We start from the raw sequence: 16,969 nt of genomic DNA on the forward strand, positions 1-16,969 counted from the left end.
CCAGGGAGGTTCTCCTGCCTGTGAGCCCGCTGTCCCGAGGAGGTGGCGGCGAGGGAGCGGGCCCGGCTTGGTGGGTGGCGTTCAGGCTCCGTGCCCGGCAGTAGCTCAGTTGTGAGACTGTCTCTGCTGAGCGATCTGCCCACAGCGTTAACCCTGAGTAGCAGAGCAGCCGCTAGTGAGCGGGGCCCAGCACTCGCGCCATCGAGACACGTCACATCCAACGGGAAGCCCTTGCAGGGCCTGGAGCGTTCTCGTGGTCCTTGCCCTGTATGTTTGGCAGAGGGATTTTCTCAACGTGGCATTTTGAGAAGCAGGTGCAAGGGGTACCTTTACGTGACCCGTAGCAGAGTCCTAAACTTTGAGAGGTGAACTGTGGCTTCGCTGCTTTCCCCTCACCGTCTGCCCTTGACCCTCGAGCCCCACGCTTGAGAACAGCTGTCTCTTGGTCCCCCCTGTAGCATTCCTGTACTCACTGGATTGATTTGCAGACATGATCAGTTTCATGGGGGTTTCATTTAATCACATATAAAAATAACAATAGCCAGAATTTGTATGTCTAACTGTAGAGAAAATATCTTGGGTTTTTAATTTTTTCAGTATGCTTCCCTGTAAAGTCTAGCCCAAGAGGGACATCAGATGCGTTGTTGGGGTGAATTTTTCTGTAAAGTGCCTGAGAGCTGGCGTGGGGGTGGGTTGCATTTCTGCCCTTGCGGTCGGAGGGCCCGGGCAAGCCGACCTCTGTCCCCAGGTCTGCCGAGCCAGAAGCCCAAGGAGCAGCAGCGGAGCGTGCTTCGCCCAGCAGTGCTACAAGCCCCGCAGCCAAAGGTGCTCTCACAGACCGGTGAGTGACTCGGCCGTGGCCCCTCCCAGGCTCACACGTCAGGGCACAGCCGCGTCACGACACAGGTGGCTTTGGCCCCGTCTGCTGAACGCACTGGGAAATAGAGTGCTGGAGAAACAAGCCCTCAAATCCCCAATGAGCCTGGAAGACAGGCAGTTCCACTGGCCTCCTGAGAGCTGGCCCCCCAGCCCTGAGCGGCCCAGATGCGTCCCTGTGTGTTTGCAGGCAAAACTCAGCCCTGTATGTCTAAGAGACCTGAACCATATTTCTATTATATCCACAAAGGATGGGGTTTTCAGTTCATCCTTAATTTTCTTAATACTGATAAACTTTTCTTCTCTTCCTCTTAATCTTTCCCTACAATTCAAGAGCTTTTCATCGGGAGCAAAAATAGTTAATATTTCTGAAGGGTTTTAATTGCATGGAAAATTGTTTTGGTCTAATACTAAACAAAGCCAGATTTAAGATTGTACATGTCACATAATCTCAACTGTTTAAAGGAGAAAGTGCATAGAAAAAAGACTCTATTAGTAAAACTAGTTTTATAAAACTCATAATTATTCCCCAAATATATTTTCTTTTTTTTTTTCGCCTAAGTAGTAGTATTTCTAAATAAACTGAAAATTCACATGGTTCTTTGTGGAATAAGTAATAAAGGATTCTTTCTTTTGTGAGGTGTTAGTTTTGGGTTTGGGTTTTTCTAACCTAAGAATTTGTATTGATTCCAGATCCTTTCCTTTAAGAAGGAGACATTACACTCTCAGCCCAAATGGTAGAAGGCAGCGGTGCTGAAGGTGGTCCGGGCTGACCTCTGAGATGTCTGCTGTCCTTTTCTCCCCACAGTCCCGAGCAGCGGCACCAACGGGGTCAGTGTCCCGGCAGACTGCCCGGGGGCAGCGACATTGGCTTCGCCTGACAACCCCGCCCGGAGGAGTCCCTCTGACGAGGCACCAGCACTTGAGGTCCGTCGGCAATGGGGCAGGGAGTGCACCGCACGTGAAGCTTCTCAGGGCCTCACCGGGCGCATGGGCTGTTGACCACTCTGGGCTGTATCCAAGCTGGCCCATGCTAAAGCATCCTGATTTGCTCAGAGGTCTCCATGTGTAACCACAACTGACTGGCCAGGTCACCAGACCACCAAGAACTCCACAGTTGGTTTTGAGTGAAAGGGGCCACGAGCAGGGCTCTGGCACTTAGGGCCGGATAGCCCAAGGCCTGTTTCGTTTCCACGCACGTAGTCTGTTGGGGCCTTGTACCGCTGTACTTGGAGAGATGTCTCCCGTCCCTCTTCCACAGCCGAGCAGTTCCTCAGGGGTTCATACACATGTGCTGCTTCTAGTGGCAGAAGTGTGCTTGGGAGTTCGCTCAGAAATCCTTTGTTTTATTTATTTATTTTTATTTTTATATATTTATGTATTTTTGGTTGCGTTGGGTCTTTGTTGCTGTGCGCAGGCTTTCTTTTTAGTTGCAGCAAGCGGGGGCTACTCTTCGTTGCGTGGGCCTCTCATTGCGATGGCTTCTCGTTACAGAGCATGGGCTCTAGGCGTGCAGACTTCAATAGCTGTGGCACGTGGGCTCAGGAGTTGTGGCTCGTGGGCTCTAGAGCGCAGGCTCAGTAGTTGTGGCACATGGGCTTAGTTGCTCCGCGGCATGTGGGAATCTTCCCGGACCAGGGCTCGAACCCATGTCCCCTGCATTGGCAGGCGGATTCTCAACCACTGCGCCACCAGGGAAGCCCAGAAATTGTTTGTTTTTTAAAAAAAAAGTCCTCCAGGGTTCTGGGATTATATAGGCCAGGTGCATATGTTTTCCAGTAGCGTTGCATAGCAGCTGAAAATAAGGGGCATTTAATGAAGAGCCTGCATTTGCGGTTGGCAGAGACGGACTTGAAATCCGAGTTGCAGCAACACATCCAGGGCTCCACGTACGGAGACAGATTGCACCCGTGTGTTTATCTCCACTCTGCCTGTTTCAGCAGACAGGTCGCTGCCTGAGGTTCTCCACCCTCTGCCTCCCCCACCCGCTGCCATACCGCCGCCGGATGTTCAGGCTCAAATGGTGAAAATGAACATCTCCAATTCAATCTTCAGATGTCCCTGAGCCCCCCACCCTGAAACCACAGTTAGTGGAATTGGAAAAAGGAATCATTCCCACAGCATACTGCTTCTCAGAAACTGGTGGCTAGGGCTCTGAGCTGGAGGGAGACCTGGACGTGACCCCCCACCCCACCGTCTCCACCCAGTGTTCCCGGTGACGAGGGCACTGCCAAGACCTCGCCCCTCCCCCTCCCTGGAGAGGTCTGGTCCCCCCCAGCCCTAGGGCATCTCCCTGGTCCCCCACCCCAGGGCCCGCTCCACAGGATTCACGCCAGGCAAATGCAGTGGTGTGAGATGGCTCATCTCGCTTCTCGGGGCTGATGTGTGGCTTCTTTTCAGTTGTTCTGTTTGCTTGTTTTAACCAGGAGAAAGACTTGCAGAAAAATGAGTCCAGCAGTGCTTCTGAGGAGAGCTGCGAGAAGAAGGAGCTTGCACAGCAGGCATTTGTGTTCGGGCAGAACCTGAGGGACAGAGTTAAGGTATGTGGTCAGAAGGCCGGATGAGCTGTTGACCCAGTGAAGGGATCTTTTTACGCCTCCCCCAGGTTCATTTGCCCGGGGATGGGGAGTGGGGGCCGTGTCTGGGGTGGTCCTGGGCCTCAGCGCCCAGCAGCTGCTTGTTGCGTCCCTTCCGTGCTGTGCTGCTGACTCCTGGCAGCACCCCGACCGGCTGCCCCCCACCCTGCCCCACCCCTGCCAGTGTGGGGCTGAGCGGTGGCTCCTGGCGGCAGGCCCCCTCGTTCTTCCAGGAGCCAGGCTGAGAGAGGCACCTTAGCCCTGACAGCTGACGTGTTTATAGCCAAGGAACAAGCAGACATTAGGATCCGATGCTTTCCAGGTCACCAAAGAGATTTTTCTGTGCTTACTTCAGGCTTTCTTTCAGCACTAGCGTCGTTCAGCCCGGATCCTTCTTAGTTGTGGAAGGCCGTCCTGCGCACTGTAGGGTGTTGAGCAGCATCCCCGGCCCCCGCCCTCTAGATGCCAGCAGCACCCCCTCCCCGCCCCCAGTGACGACCACCAAAAGCATCCCCAGCGGTTCTGAATGTTCCCCGTGGGACCATGTCACCCCCAGTTGAGAGCCATCGCCTTGTTTTTTTCAAGGAGGGCAGGTGGAAAGATACTGTTTTCTCTCCCACAGGAGGCAACAGGATCTGTCACCTCCTGGCTGCCCCCCAGGTGTGTTGGTCTAGTCTGGGGACTTTGAGTCGGGGGTGGGGAGCATGTGGCAGTGGCAGGGGATCTGGGTTCTGGACCCCACGCGCTGGCCCTCTCGGAAGACCTGTCCCAGCCCCAGGGACTGAAGGTCCCTCTGTGCCATTTCCAGCAGCTCATCTGGCAAGAAGCTCCTGGAGGCTTGAGGGGCAGTGTCAGTGGCTGTGTCTGGGGACATTTGTCATTGCCACAGCTGGGGGGTAGGTGCCACTGATACTAAGTAGGTGGAGGCCAGAGATGCTGACCAACACCCCACAGTGCCCAGGAAGCCCCCGTCCCCGCTCAGGGAACCACCCGCGCCCGGGGTCAGTAACGCAAAAGGTGAGAAGCCCTGAAACGAGAAAACAAGAGTGTCTCGGGTGTGGAGGAGATGTCAGGCCACGCCGTCAGCTTCCTCCTCTGGTGCCCACGGTCCAGTAGAAGCACACATACCCCAAGAGACACAAGAATAGGTGTTGATGTTGCACAGCTTTAGGCAAAATATTGAGTCCCTTGGCAGCTGCCCCCTCCTGGGAGCAGAAAGCAACAGCAGGGAGGACCTGGAAATCCACCCATGCTGGGGACCGGGGGCCTGGCCTGAGCCATCAGGTCGAGTCTGTTCCTCGCTGCCTTGAGATTGGGGTGGGGACGATGTCTCGTGGGGATCCGGGCGTCTCATGGTTGCATCCCAGCTTCTCAATGGGGGGGCGACTCAAAGCCGTGGTTTCTTAACCGCTCTGAGCCTCTGCTTCCTCACTCAGAGCAAGGTCGCTAACACCCACCTCTCAGCGTTCCCGGGAGAGTTTCATCGGAGAATGTATTTAACCAGGCTAGCATGGCAGTTGGCGTAGAAGCAGCCTTGAGAAATGATGCTTCTGTTTTGTTTATAATGAACCCCTTAAAATGTAAGATTTGTAAGCGACCTGTGATTCCTCGGTGCAGAAGTATTGATAAAAATGCCAACAAGGTGCCAGCCTGAGTGTGCTTTTTTAAAACAAGGTAGAAAAGGCTCCCTAGTGCCTTATGGACTGTTTTTGTATCTTAACTCTTACCACACCCCAGGGTACACACATGTAGACGGAGCCATGCCGCATGTCAGCGTAGGGCCTGTGGACGCAGGCTGAGCTGCAGAGGTCCAGGACATGCCGTTCTCTGAGCAGTGTTTCCTCTCTGTTTCCCAGTTAATAAATGAGAACGCTGAAGTAGTGGACATGGAGAACGCCGGACACCCCAGTTCAGAAGCGCCAGCCGCCACCAACTACTTCCTTCAGTACATCAGCTCCAGGTCTGCGCCTCGGGCCTGGTGCCCAGCCTTGTCCGGGGAGAGCCTCCGCCTCGGGCCCGTGGTCACCCGTGGTACCTGCCTCAGGGCCCAGAGAAGCCTGGACCCTCCTGCACCAGGAGCCAGCCCAGTCCTTCCTCGGGAGGGCAAGGGCACGTGCAGCCAGAATCCCAGTCACCGTGCAGCCCCTCCCTCTTTTCCGCTCTGGACACAGATGTGGAGGGGCTGGGATGGTGGGCTTCAGCAGACATCTAAGGCAGGACCCCAGTCCCGTGGGCTTGTTCAGCCCAGCCCCGGGAGTGACCTCTGTCACCCGGGCCTCGTGCCCAGAACAGAACCCGGTGGGCCAGTGACAGCTCGGCTGTCTCCTGTCACCAGGTGCTCCCTGCCCTGGATCTGGGCTCGCCGTTGGCGCTACTGGTGGTGGCACTTGCCAACAGCCTGGCTGCCGGGGTGTTTGAGAAGGAAGGCTCGTCCCTGCCTGGGAGATGGGCCAGGAGAGCAGGCGCCGTGCGGGCTCCCACCTCGGAGAGGCCCGATGGGAACAGTGACCTCGCTGCTTGGCTGCCTGGCCCCCGGTTAGCAGAGTGCATCAGATATTTTAAGACGCATTTTTTGCACCTGAGTGTTTCCCAAATTGGGAGGCACGTGCAGCCTGTGATGTCTTAAAACGGATGAAGTGTGACCGCCAGGGCAGCTGCCGTTTGCTGAGCGCTCCCCAAAGGTCATCCTGTGTCACCTGCCGGCCACCCCATAGGAGGCATCACCTCCTTGGTGCAGGCCTGGGGAGGGACCCAGAGAGCTGCAGTGCCTCCCGGGGGCAGCCCACTGGCAAGAGACAGCCGGGTTTGTCTGCTGGGAGTGGACGGAACGCCCCTGCGCTCAGCCTCTGTGTGGTGCTGCCCACCTCCTGGGGGTTGGGGAAGACGGGCATCTGGTGTGTCACACGGCGCCCGTGTGCAGTTGGTGCCAGGCGGTGCGAGCCAAGGGTCTGTGTTTGCCGCCTGGAGAGGGCTGGCATGGAGGCCTGCGGGTACCTGTCCCTGGCACACCAGCCCAGCCCGAGGCGGAGCGGGGCCTCGACCGTGCGACCGTGTGTGTGTGCCGCGCATGTGGGCGTGCACACCGCCTGGCCCTGTGCCACCCTGCGCTCACAGCGTGTCTCCTCTTCAGTTTAGAGAGCTCAGCCAACAGTGCGGACGCCGCCAGCAGCAAATTCATATTTGGCCAGAACATGAGTGAGCGCGTGTTGGTGAGTGACCCCCGTGGGGACTGTCCTGCCCAGGGCCTGGAAGGCTCTCGGAGCCTCCCGCAGGTCACTGGGACACGTCGGGTGTGGCTGCTGCCTTGAGTCCTGTGAAATTAGAATGTTTTCTTTTTCAAGTAAGAGAAAGAAGACCCAGCTCAGACTCAGCTTAAACGGGGGGCGGCGCTGGTGGCCTAGGAAGGCTCTGTAGGAGCCAGTGTCGCGCATCCTGTCCTTCCTCGTCCTGAGAGGGGCTTCCCTTGAGTCACGGGCCGCGCTTCCTCCCAGCTAAGGGCAGGTGCGGTGACAGCCGTCAGGCCAGACTCCTTAGCCATGTGGGCCGGGACCACCCTGTGCCACCTCTGAAGCCAAGGGAGGGCAGCCCCATCGCCACCGTGAGGCTGCAGCACAGAGTGGGGGGCGAGGGGGCAACCCTGCAGGGTCTCCAGTGTCCCCTGCACTCCTGACACACCACGGCTGAGGCACGTGGCTGACCGCGGGCCACATCCTGGTCCCAGAGAGCCCAGCCAGCCCGGGATGGGCTTCTAGGGTCGTTACCCGCTTCCTTCTCTTTCTTCCTTTTCTTTCCCAATCATTACACACAGCCCCGCTGTGTCCACTGTGAGGGCAGCTCAGGCGCTGTTTGGGGCCCACCTGATTCCTGCCGTCTTGGTCTCAGTGTTTGTTTCACTAAGGAGCCGCCTGCTTCTTTTCTTGAGCGTCAGTACTGTCCTTTTTCGATTACGATGAAGTAGGCAAAGAACTCTTTCACGGGCCAGGGGGACCAGGTGGCCCAAGGTCGGCTGGTGGCACACACCTCCAGGTGACGCCACAGAGGCTCCAGAGGCGGCTCGCGTGCGCGTCCGGGCGGGCCTGTGAGGACTGAGGACCGCCTGTCTCTGATGCTGCTCAGCAGGCGCTGAGTGTGCATGGGCTGGGGCTGGGCGGGTCCCCAGAGTGCGGGAGGGAGGCCAGCGTCGGCAGAGGGGGTCCTCTGCTGGGCGGGGGGCGCCAGGAGCTGCCTCCCGGCAGAGGGGTTCCCTGTCCTGCAGCGGTCGGCCCCCGGGACCACCCCCCACGCCCCCTCCTCCTGTGCGCCTTCGTTCCCCGCAGAGCCCGCCCAAGTTAAATGAGGTCAGCCCGGATGCCAACAGAGAAAACACAGTGGCCGAGTCCGGGTCCGAGTCCTCGTCCCAGGAGGCCACCCCCGAGAAAGGTAGGCCTCGGTCCTGCCCTCTCCCGGGGGCGTCCGGGAGGCAGGGAGGGGCGGGGACGCTGTGAACCACCCTCGGGCACAGCCCACAGCCGTGCGTGCTGGCTGTCCAGTGAGCAGGAGGGGGGCGAGGCCCGGGGCCCTGCCTGGTGACCAGGATGGGGTTGAGGTGGTTGTCGCCCTCCTCCTCGCCCTGAGGCGGCAGACGCTCCTCAGCGCCCTCGGAGGTCTCTCGCTGTCTGCCCTCCTCGCCTGCGTGGGAGAGTGGGAGGCCGCAGCTGCACTGGCCGCTCCCGGTGGCCGCCCAGCAGACTCCGAGGCAGAGTTACGTGGTGCGTTGCCAGGGTCCGCTGTGGGCCCGAGGCGCTGGCCCCCTTGAGGCCAGAGCCACCCTTTGGGTGTCCTGTGAGGTACACCCTCCCCCTGACCAAATCAATAGTCAATGTCGTTTAGCTAATAACATTGCAGAGTCGCTGGCCGAGTCGGCGGCCGCCTACACCAAGGCGACAGCGCGGAAGTGCTTGCTGGAAAAGGTGGAGGTGATCACCGGGGAGGAGGCCGAAAGCAACGTGCTGCAGGTGAGGCGCGCCCGGCCTCTGGGACCCGTCGGTGCGGCTAGCGGACTTCTTGTACTGCTCTGTTTTAGAGCAAAACGGTCTGTTCTGAGACAGTCTCGATAATTCAGGGAACTACAAAGACGTGTAACAAACACCTCTTGCCACCCAGAGTCAACAGCTGTGATTATTTTGTCCCGATGGTGCTGTGTTCTTTTCTTAGACCAGACTTCATGGCACCCGTGCCCCGTCCCATCTCCCTCCCCTCCTGGGGCAGCACGTCCAGTGTGGTGGGGCTCCATCTGCCCTTCGTCCTTTCACACATACCTGCGTGTGTGTCTATAAACCACGTATATGTGGCTTTGGGGAGTTTTTAATGTGGGGTTTTTAGTGGTACTTTTTTCCCCCACTCACAGTTTTTCTTATCTATCTATCTTGAGAGATACTGACTTAAAAGATCTGCAAACTTTTTCTGTAAAGGGCCACGTGTGGTCTCTCTTGCATTTTTTTTTTGTATAACAACTTTATCCAGGTACAGTGCACATACTATGAAATTCAACCTTTTAAAGCGTACAGTTCAGTGGTTTTTACTGTATTCACTAATTTAGAACATTTTTGCCCCCCCAAAAAGAAGCCTTGTGCCCATGAGCAGTCACTGCCCATCCCCCTTCCTGCAGCCCCAGGCAACCCCACTTTCTGTTTCCGTGGATTTGCCTGTTGTGGACATTTCACGTGAATGGGATCGTACAACATGTGGCCTTTTGTGTCCACATTTTCGAGGTTCATCCCTGGTGGACCGTGTGTCGGCGCTTCACTCCTCTTCAAGGCTGAATAACAGTCCACTGTATTGGTAGCCCACATTTGTTTATCCAGTCACTTGCTGGTGGGCGCTTGGTTTGTTTCCACTTCTGAGGTATTAAGAATGATGCTCTGTGAACATTCACGTAATAGTTCTATGTGAACACGTGCTTCACTTATCGTGGGTAGATACCTAGGAGTGGAATTTCTGGGCCATATGATAACTCCACGTTTAATGTGTTGGAGAACAGTTTTCCACTGTGGCTGCCCCATTTTCCATCCCCATTAGCAAGGTGTGAGGGTTCTGATTTCTCCACATCCTCCAATACCTGTTGTCATCTGTCCTTTTGGTTATTACCATCCTAGTGGGTGTGAAGTGGTATCTCATTGTGGTTTTGATGTGCATTTCCTTAATGATTATTTTTTTTTAATACTCCTCTAAAGATGTAAAGTCCATTCTAGTTCGAGGGCAGGACAGAAAAGTGGCCAAGGGCCAGACGTGTCCCCCAGACCATAGTTCGTTGACCCTGCTGGTTCATCGCGGGTTCCCTGCAGGCTCCCGGGGTCTGTCTGCCGGCCAGGGTCCCTGCTCACCCAGAGGGCCACCTTGTGTTCCAGATCCAGTGTAAGCTGTTTGTCTTTGACAAGACCTCGCAGTCGTGGGTGGAGAGAGGCCGGGGGCTGCTCAGACTCAACGACATGGCATCGACTGACGATGGGACGTTGCAGTCCCGACTAGGTGAGCTTCGGCCAGGTTTCTGTGGAGGAGCCTGGGGCGCGGCGGGGCGGGGCTCCCTGTCTGCACCCACAGCCGGCCCTCAGCCTGCGGGACCCGGCCTGGCCCAGAGGCTCCAGCCGCCAGCCCTTCTGTGATGTTCCTCTTCCTGATCGTGAAAGTGGATGAAAGGATTTAGCCATTTTCAAACGTATTTTCTTATAAAGTGTCAGTTGTTTCGTGGTGAGTAAACAAAGAAATCAAACATCAACGAAAATCTCTTTACAAAAAGAGGGAGATCTCTGTCTGCCAAGAATGTCTTGGCGGTCCATTCCTGTTCTGTGGATCTTTGTTAAGGAAGTGGGGTGACTTTGTCTCTTGCTCTTTTCACTTGCCGTTTTGTGGGCGTGTTCCTGTGTTATTAAATTTTCCCTAAAATATGACTGTTTTTGAAAAGCTTCTGTATGAATTAACATTCCATCGGCCGTGAGTGTATTCAGCCATTTCCCTGCTGACGGACATGTAGGTTGTTTCTAATTGTTTTTGACTTGAAAGTAATGCTACTGGGGCCATCTACACGTGAATCTTATTCCCGGAAGTACGCTTGTTACAGAACGGATGTGTGTGCGGGCATGTTTGTATATATGTGAAACGTGTGTGTTCATTTTTTTGTTTGTTTTGTTTTGTTGTTTTAATCCTCCCCAGTTAAAATTGTCCTGCGGCCTTTACAGAAACGTCCATTCCTGGCCCAGGCGTAGCTCACGCTGCGTCTTTTCGGCACTGTTTTTATGCACTTGGGCTTCTGTTCGGGCACTGTTCTTTTTCATTTTCCCTAATGGAAACGTGCAAGTGTATCTGGACAGAGAGGGCGCAGGATTTTGAGCCCCCGCGGCTCGTGGCTCTGCCCCTGGGTCATCAGCCTGTGACCAGCCTCGTTGTAATTGCACTGCTCCCTCCCTTGTTGAGATCCTTCCCGGCCATCGTCTCCTTTCACCCCACGCAGCCTTTGATCCTTGGCATTGACCTTCCTTCCCTCCAAGTCCACCTCGGGGGGTGGGTTGGGCTGTGAGGCCGGGCCCAGAGGGCTGGAGGGGGTGAGGGTCACCCAGATTGGGGTGACCGCTTGTAATCTGCTCCGGGTTTTCCAGTGGGGAGGGCCGGGCTGGCAGGAAGGCCAGGGCTCACCTGTGTCCATGGGGTTGGGGCTCGGGCAGGGTGGGTAGGCTCGGACAAATTGAGCAGGACAACATTGGCCTTGGGCCCGCTGTGGGTGGAACTCGTGGTCTCACACACATTTCCAGAGAGGAGAGGCCTGTCCCCTGTTCTTCTCCACTGTGTGCTGCCCTCAGTCTACCTTTGTCTCCCTCCTGATGGAGGCTCTGAGCAGCGGTCAGCCCTGACGCTTCCTCTAAGCAGTTAGCTCCTTTTCATGGGGCAGGAGCTGCGCCTTGGCCTGTGTGTGGCGACAGTCAGGGGGCGTAGACTTCGTGTGGCGTGTCCCCAGTGTGCAGACCCACCTCCGCCTCCTGCTGCCGCCTGACCAGCCCCTTCCCCAGGGGAGCCGCCGTCCTGGCACCAGCTCCATCCACTGGATGTGCCGCCAGGGGTGGGAGGTTGCCAGGGCTGCCGCTCAGCAGACAGGAGGCTTTCGTGGACCTTGGGGGGATTGTGGGATTTCACCCTGGGGGTGTTGGCTTTCCTGCAGATTGTGTCTGTTCTCGTAGCGGCTTCGTCGAGGGGTGGGGGGCAGAGCTGATGGCCTCGTTGGTTGCAGTGATGCGGACCCAGGGCAGCCTGCGGCTGATCCTCAACACCAAGCTGTGGGCCCAGATGCAGATGGACAAGGCCAGTGAGAAGAGCATCCGCATCACAGCCATGGACACGGAGGACCAGGGCGTGAAGGTCTTCCTGATCTCGGTGAGCAGCCCCAGGGACGGGCTGGGCTGCCCCCGGCCTCTCGGGGAACAAAGCTGTCCAAACAGCCCCCGGACGAGGGCAGGGCAGCCCCATGCCTAGCACTCAGAGCCCTGCACTGAGGGCCTGGCCGGGGAGAGTAGGAGGCCTCCAGGGTCGGGATGGCTCACCGAAGGCTGGCCCGGCCCAGGCTCTGTGGACCCCTCGGGAGGACAGGCCCTGGACCTGGGGGAGCTTCGGTCTGCTGTCCCCGGGTTTGTCGAGGAGAGAGGTCAGGCTCCTCCCCAGTCCAGCCCGGGAGCTGGGACATCCCATTACGGCAGGGGCTGCGGCCACGTCACCTGAGGAGGGGTCTCCCCGTGAGGCCTTGTAACCTGGCCCTCCCCTCTGCCTCCACCAGGCCAGCTCCAAGGACACGGGCCAGCTGTATGCGGCCCTGCACCACCGCATCCTGGCGCTGCGCAGCCACGTGGAGCAGGAGCAGGAGGCCAGGACGCCGGCCCCCGAGCCTGGGGCGGCCCCGTCCAACGAGGACGACAGCGACGACGACGACGTCCTGGCCCCGTCGGGGGCCACCGGAGGCGGTGAGCCAGGGGTCCCGGGGCTGACCCAAGGGGTGGGGCTGTGTCCAGGTCAGACACCTGACGGCCAGGCCACCGCTCCCCACAGGCGCTGGCGACGAAGGGGACGGGCAGACGGCCGGGAGCACATAGCGCCGGGAGCCGGCTGCCCACGAGCCTGCTGCTTTGTCCGTCTGTCTGCCCGCCCGCCCGCCCCTCCCTCCGGCAGCGTCGAGGCGCGGGGCTCGGGAACCACACTCCCCGCTGGGTGGCCACAGTCTGGATCCGCACGTCCCGTTCAGAAGCAGACTCGGGAACTGCCTGAATGTGGTTTGGGACACGAACCTCATCATATTGATGAGCAAAACGAAAAAGAACATTTCTTCCCTCCCCACCTTGAATTGAAATGGCACATTAAGACTTGTCACGGCTTCTCACTGGGACTGGGACCCCTCGTTTCTTCACCCCACCCTCGTCGTGTCGCCGGCTCTCCCCGCCTCCACCTGCCCGGGCACCGGGTCTGTCCACACAGTGTCACGCTGGGCCTGCTGGACCTTCTGTTACTACTGTCTTTACCTCCCAGCTCCCACGTTCTGATTTGGGGGGTTGATTGTTAGACCTTTCCTTTCCCCCCAGGGCTTTGTATTTGGTTTCCTAGATCGAGGCGCTTCTCTTCTGTGTGTTGAGCAGGCACGGCTCCGTCGTGGGCTGCGTCCTCGTTCCCCCTGTGGCCCCGGCCCCCATGCCAGGGGTGCTCCCCACCTGGGGTTCCTCCAGGCCAAGTCGTGGGGTGCGGAGGGGTTGGGCCCTGGGCCTGGAGAGCCTATCTAGAAAAGGGTCACTGGGCATGGGAGGGCGTGGGAGGGCTCCCCCCCATCCTCCTGTCTGTCCCCATAACATGGGTCACCCGTCATCAGGCACCCAGGTGCAAAACCTGCTTCCTGCTGTTGGCCGTTCCTTCCTTGCCCAGCCCTGGACATCTCTGCCCCCAAGACCGTCGAGGGCTGGGGGCCTCTGTGAGAGGCAGAGGGGGACCCTGGCAGGGCCTTCAAGGAGGGGGCAGCGAGCGGACCGGTTCCAGACAACATGGGCAGAACCCATGCTCGCAGCACACACAGGAGCGGCGCCCTCTGCCCGCCCCACCCCATAGCGTGGCCAAGAGCCAGCTGGGTGCCGCCCGCCTGGCGGGGCCCGCAGAGGAGGCCTCTGTGCACAGGGCCCTCACAGGGTGAGGGGGAGGCCCGTCTGAGCTGTGCCGCCCACACCTCAGGGTGGCCTGTGCAGCCCGCATCCGCGTCCGCGCCTGAGCCACGGGACGACACCAAAGGCCCTCCCAGCAGATCCGGTCACACTTCTCTGCTTTAAGCCTTAGCCAACTAGTGACAAGTAAAACCAGATAACGCCCATGTGTTTTGGAACATTTATGTAAGATTGTCATATGAAATGTATTTGGGAACTACATTAAAACTTTTAACTAAAACTCTGGCCTCCCGCATGCCCCAGGGGCCTCAGGAAGCCAGGCAACCTGGCCAGGAACGGTTCCTCAGCAGCCTGGCTTGCCCCGCACTCCACACCTGGGCAGGTGACCAAGCTCGGCTGCCTTCCAAGACCGGCCGCTCCGTGCAGAGCCTTGCGTCACAGAAGAGCAGTTTGCTTCCCCACCCGGGCGCTGCCTGGCTTCCTGGGGGAGTCACGAGGGAGGGGTGAGGGTGCTGACAGGGTTCACTTGAGCAGACCCAGGAGGAGACCTGGGGTCGGCATGGCGTGGGCATGGAGGGTCTCACTCCCTGGGCTCCTGAACCAGTGACCCATCGTTGGAACCTTTGTCCCACTGACACCTGGTGGCCAAGCCGTGTCCCTGGAGACCTGGTCCAGCCGGTTCTGCGGCCTCAATCTTCCCACAATCCCCTCCATCCCCCACCCCGGGGCTGCTCAGCTCAAAGCCCAGGTGAGAGGGGCCCTGACCCAGGGGTGCCAGGTGGGGCCCTACGCTGCATGGTGCCAGCCGAGTGGGTGTGCACCGCTCACAGCCGCCAGGCGCTGGTCATCATGGCCACAAACTCCTCATCCGTGTCCACAGAGGCGCTCACGCCACTGTAGTAGTCCTGGAACTCGGCCAGCGTGACCTGGGGGCAGATGGGCTGTCAGGGGGGACCGCAGGCGTGGGCAGAGGGGGTGGTACCCGCGCACCCACCTGCCCGTCCTTCTCGGAGGAGTCAAAGTTGTCCAGGAAGTGGCGGAGCACCTCCTCCTCCGTCCACTCCCCGCTCCGCACCCTGGGGTGGGCGCGGCCGCTGTACACCCCCCGGAGGTCATCCACAGTCACCACGCCGTCCCCGCTGCGGTCCAGCTTGGCGAACGCGGCTGTGATGACTGCCTCCCGGACCTGGGACATGGGGGGCTGGGGGGAGGTGGTGACTGGGGGGGTGGAGCTCGGGAGGTCCCCCGAGTCCCCACACCGATGTGGATAAGCCCACAAGGACTTGGCACCCCCGGACGACAGGGTGGAGGGACTCACGCGCGGTCGAGCGCCCGGCCTCACCCGCAGTGCCCGCAGGAACTCCTCCAGGTCCAGCGTCCCACTGCCGTCACGGTCCCAGCGCCTGCACACGCCCTGCGCCTCGGCTGTGTCCAGCACCAGCCCCAGCTCGGCCAGGCCCCGCTGGAGCTCCCCTGCGTCCAGGGACCGGCTCCTGTCCCGGTCCATGCGGCGGAAAAACCTGGGGGGCAGGGGGCGTGGGCAGGGAGCGTGGTTGGAAAGTGATCCGGGGGGTTGGGGAGGTGTGAGGGGACAGCTCACCTGGCCAGACCCTGGATGCCTGAGGCCCCTCGGGACAGGCACTGGGCCCGGAGCTTCTCCATGGTGGCGTCCACAGCATCCATGATGGGTCAGGGCTCCCTGGGCTGCTGGATGGGAGAGAGATCTGGAGGGGCTCCCGCTCGGCAACCAGGCTGCAGGCCGGGTGCCCCCGCTCACTCACCTGGCCTTCGTCTGTCCTGGAGTCCGGGTAGCTGCTCCGCCTGCCTTCTGCCTTCTGCCTGCTCTGCCCAGCGTTGGCAGTGTGTCCTGCCGGGCCGGGCTGTTGCTAAGGGACGGTACCCTGGAGACTGGGAGGGGCCCCAGCTGTAACTCTCTAGGCACCAGAGCCTCATGGCCCTCAGCATGGCCCTGTGGGGGCATATGGCGGGCCGAGAGGCACAGGGCAGTGCTGTTGCTGCCGCCGCTGTCCACGTGCTGTCCTGCTCGCTTACTCCCTGCAGTGCCCAGGTCCTGGGATAAAGCCAGGCCCAGGTGGTGGTGGGGGGGAGGGGGTCACTTCCTAACCACAAGGAGGAAGGGTGGGCCACAGCCCTGTGGGGACCAGTGTCCTGGATGGAGGGAGGCAAGGCCCAATTCCTGTGTGAGCTGGAGCAGGTCCCCTCCCTTCTCTGGGCTTCACCAGCCACCAGCCCCTTTTCACACGGCCGCAGCCAAAGCTGCTGAGGGATCCAATTTTAAAGGACTCGAGGTGACCCAGGCCCCTGTCCAGCAGGTGGTGCTCACAGCTGGGTCCTACAGACATCAACGTTGACTTGAACAAAGCAATTCCTGGTAGTTACTTAGGGCCAGTCAATATGGGTCACCTGGTGGTTGGTTTCCAGGTCTCAAACATCACTTGGTGGGCTGGCTCATTCATGACAAGCCGCTGAGCCAGGGGCTCCAGTACCGGCCGGAGAAGCGACCCTGACCCCTGACATCCGTAATCCAAGAGGAACCAAGGCTGCCATCACTGAATGCCTTCTGTCGAGACTTTGGACATCTTGCCAACCGAGAGCGTTACACCAACAGTCAGGACTGAAAATGATAATGGATTTCCCAGGACTAAAAACGTGGGCCCCCGTTTGGGGACGCCACCACCCGCAGAGACCCAGAGATCATCAGAAGCTTTTCAAAGCTTGCAGTTGCACACAGCACAGTGGTATTGTCGAAAGTTGCTGCCACAGTCAGAAGGCAAGCCGTGGATCACAAGCCACCCGGCGCTGCGATTCAAGCCACAGCTGATTGCAACACCATCAGTTTTATGAGAAACTGCAGTGGCACTCTGCTGCAGAAATTCTTGTGGCTTGCTGCAGTCCAAAATTCTTTACATAGGCAAAGAAATACTCCATTGTGTATTTTTATGAGGGTTACAAATGTTGGATTTTTTTTTATATATATAGAAAAATGTAGAATGTAACCACAACTACTGTAGCTCTGTTTGGGCATCTGCACATTTTTAAGAGAATCAGAATTTCAACAATAAAAAATTGGAAGTGGCCAGGGCCCTTCCGACCCAGAGGCCCTTTTCACTTTACCTCTCTCGAGCCTTGCTTTGCACAGCTGTAGAATGGGGTGATGCCTGTGTGCATAGTTGTCTGAGGAGATGAGACACAACCGTGTGTGTGGAGTGCCTGGCACAAGCTCCCGGGGCTGTAACTTGTGTCTCCGCACCCAGCGGGGCCCCACCCTGGACCAGGAGCAGCACAGCAGCCCCCCTCCAGCTCCCCCACCAGGAAGAAAGGAGGAAGGACCAATGCCAC

At 58.6% G+C, this 16,969-nt stretch overlaps 2 protein-coding genes across 5 annotated transcripts in view; one reads left to right on the forward strand and one right to left on the reverse strand.

Annotated features, from left to right (window-relative positions):
• Positions 1 to 14,436, forward strand: part of RANBP3 (RAN binding protein 3) — a 54,629-nt gene extending 40,193 nt beyond the window's left edge. Inside the window, exons 8-18 of one of the 3 annotated variants that reach the window (XM_079916739.1) lie at positions 749 to 841; positions 1,685 to 1,803; positions 3,303 to 3,416; positions 5,309 to 5,412; positions 6,583 to 6,661; positions 7,769 to 7,871; positions 8,322 to 8,446; positions 9,839 to 9,959; positions 11,710 to 11,852; positions 12,250 to 12,433; positions 12,519 to 14,436. In XM_079916739.1, the coding sequence (XP_079772865.1) occupies positions 749 to 841; positions 1,685 to 1,803; positions 3,303 to 3,416; positions 5,309 to 5,412; positions 6,583 to 6,661; positions 7,769 to 7,871; positions 8,322 to 8,446; positions 9,839 to 9,959; positions 11,710 to 11,852; positions 12,250 to 12,433; positions 12,519 to 12,562 (1,229 nt within the window). In that variant the 3' untranslated portion in view covers positions 12,563 to 14,436. The remainder of the gene's footprint in view (positions 1 to 748; positions 842 to 1,684; positions 1,804 to 3,302; positions 3,417 to 5,308; positions 5,413 to 6,582; positions 6,662 to 7,768; positions 7,872 to 8,321; positions 8,447 to 9,838; positions 9,960 to 11,709; positions 11,853 to 12,249; positions 12,434 to 12,518) is intronic. The other 2 variants (XM_079916740.1, XM_079916741.1) reach the window with 2 other exon arrangements.
• CAPS (calcyphosine) lies at positions 13,966 to 16,915 on the reverse strand. Of its 2 annotated transcripts, none has more exons than XR_013827578.1 (4): positions 15,210 to 16,915; positions 14,952 to 15,129; positions 14,400 to 14,810; positions 13,966 to 14,090 (listed from the first exon to the last, which is right to left on the reverse strand). XR_013827578.1 is itself a non-coding variant. In XM_079916745.1 (4 exons), the coding sequence occupies exons 1-4, from the start codon at positions 15,290 to 15,292 to the stop codon at positions 14,434 to 14,436; spliced, it is 570 nt and encodes a 189-aa protein (XP_079772871.1). In that variant the 5' UTR covers positions 15,293 to 16,915; the 3' UTR covers positions 14,413 to 14,433. The 2 variants fall into 2 exon arrangements, 1 of the variants encoding a protein (XP_079772871.1); XM_079916745.1 differs by lacking the exon at positions 13,966 to 14,090 and having other exon boundaries at positions 14,413 to 14,535; positions 14,604 to 14,810.
• Positions 16,916 to 16,969: the final 54 nt, after the last annotated feature.

The sequence above is a fragment of the Stenella coeruleoalba genome (genome assembly GCF_951394435.1).
Source record: "Stenella coeruleoalba genome assembly, chromosome: 3".
In the NCBI taxonomy this organism is placed as follows: Eukaryota; Metazoa; Chordata; class Mammalia; order Artiodactyla; family Delphinidae; genus Stenella; species Stenella coeruleoalba.

Coding starts and splice junctions, on each gene's coding strand:
- CAPS (XM_079916745.1), bottom strand. CDS start 15,292: ATGGATGCTGTGGACGCCACCATGGAGAAGCTCCGGGCCCAGTGCCTG. Junction 14,811..14,951: donor AGTTCCTGCGGGCACTGCGG/GTGAGGCCGGGC, acceptor ACCTCCCCCCAG/CCCCCCATGTCCCAGGTCCG. Junction 14,536..14,603: donor CCTCCGAGAAGGACGGGCAG/GTGGGTGCGCGG, acceptor ATCTGCCCCCAG/GTCACGCTGGCCGAGTTCCA.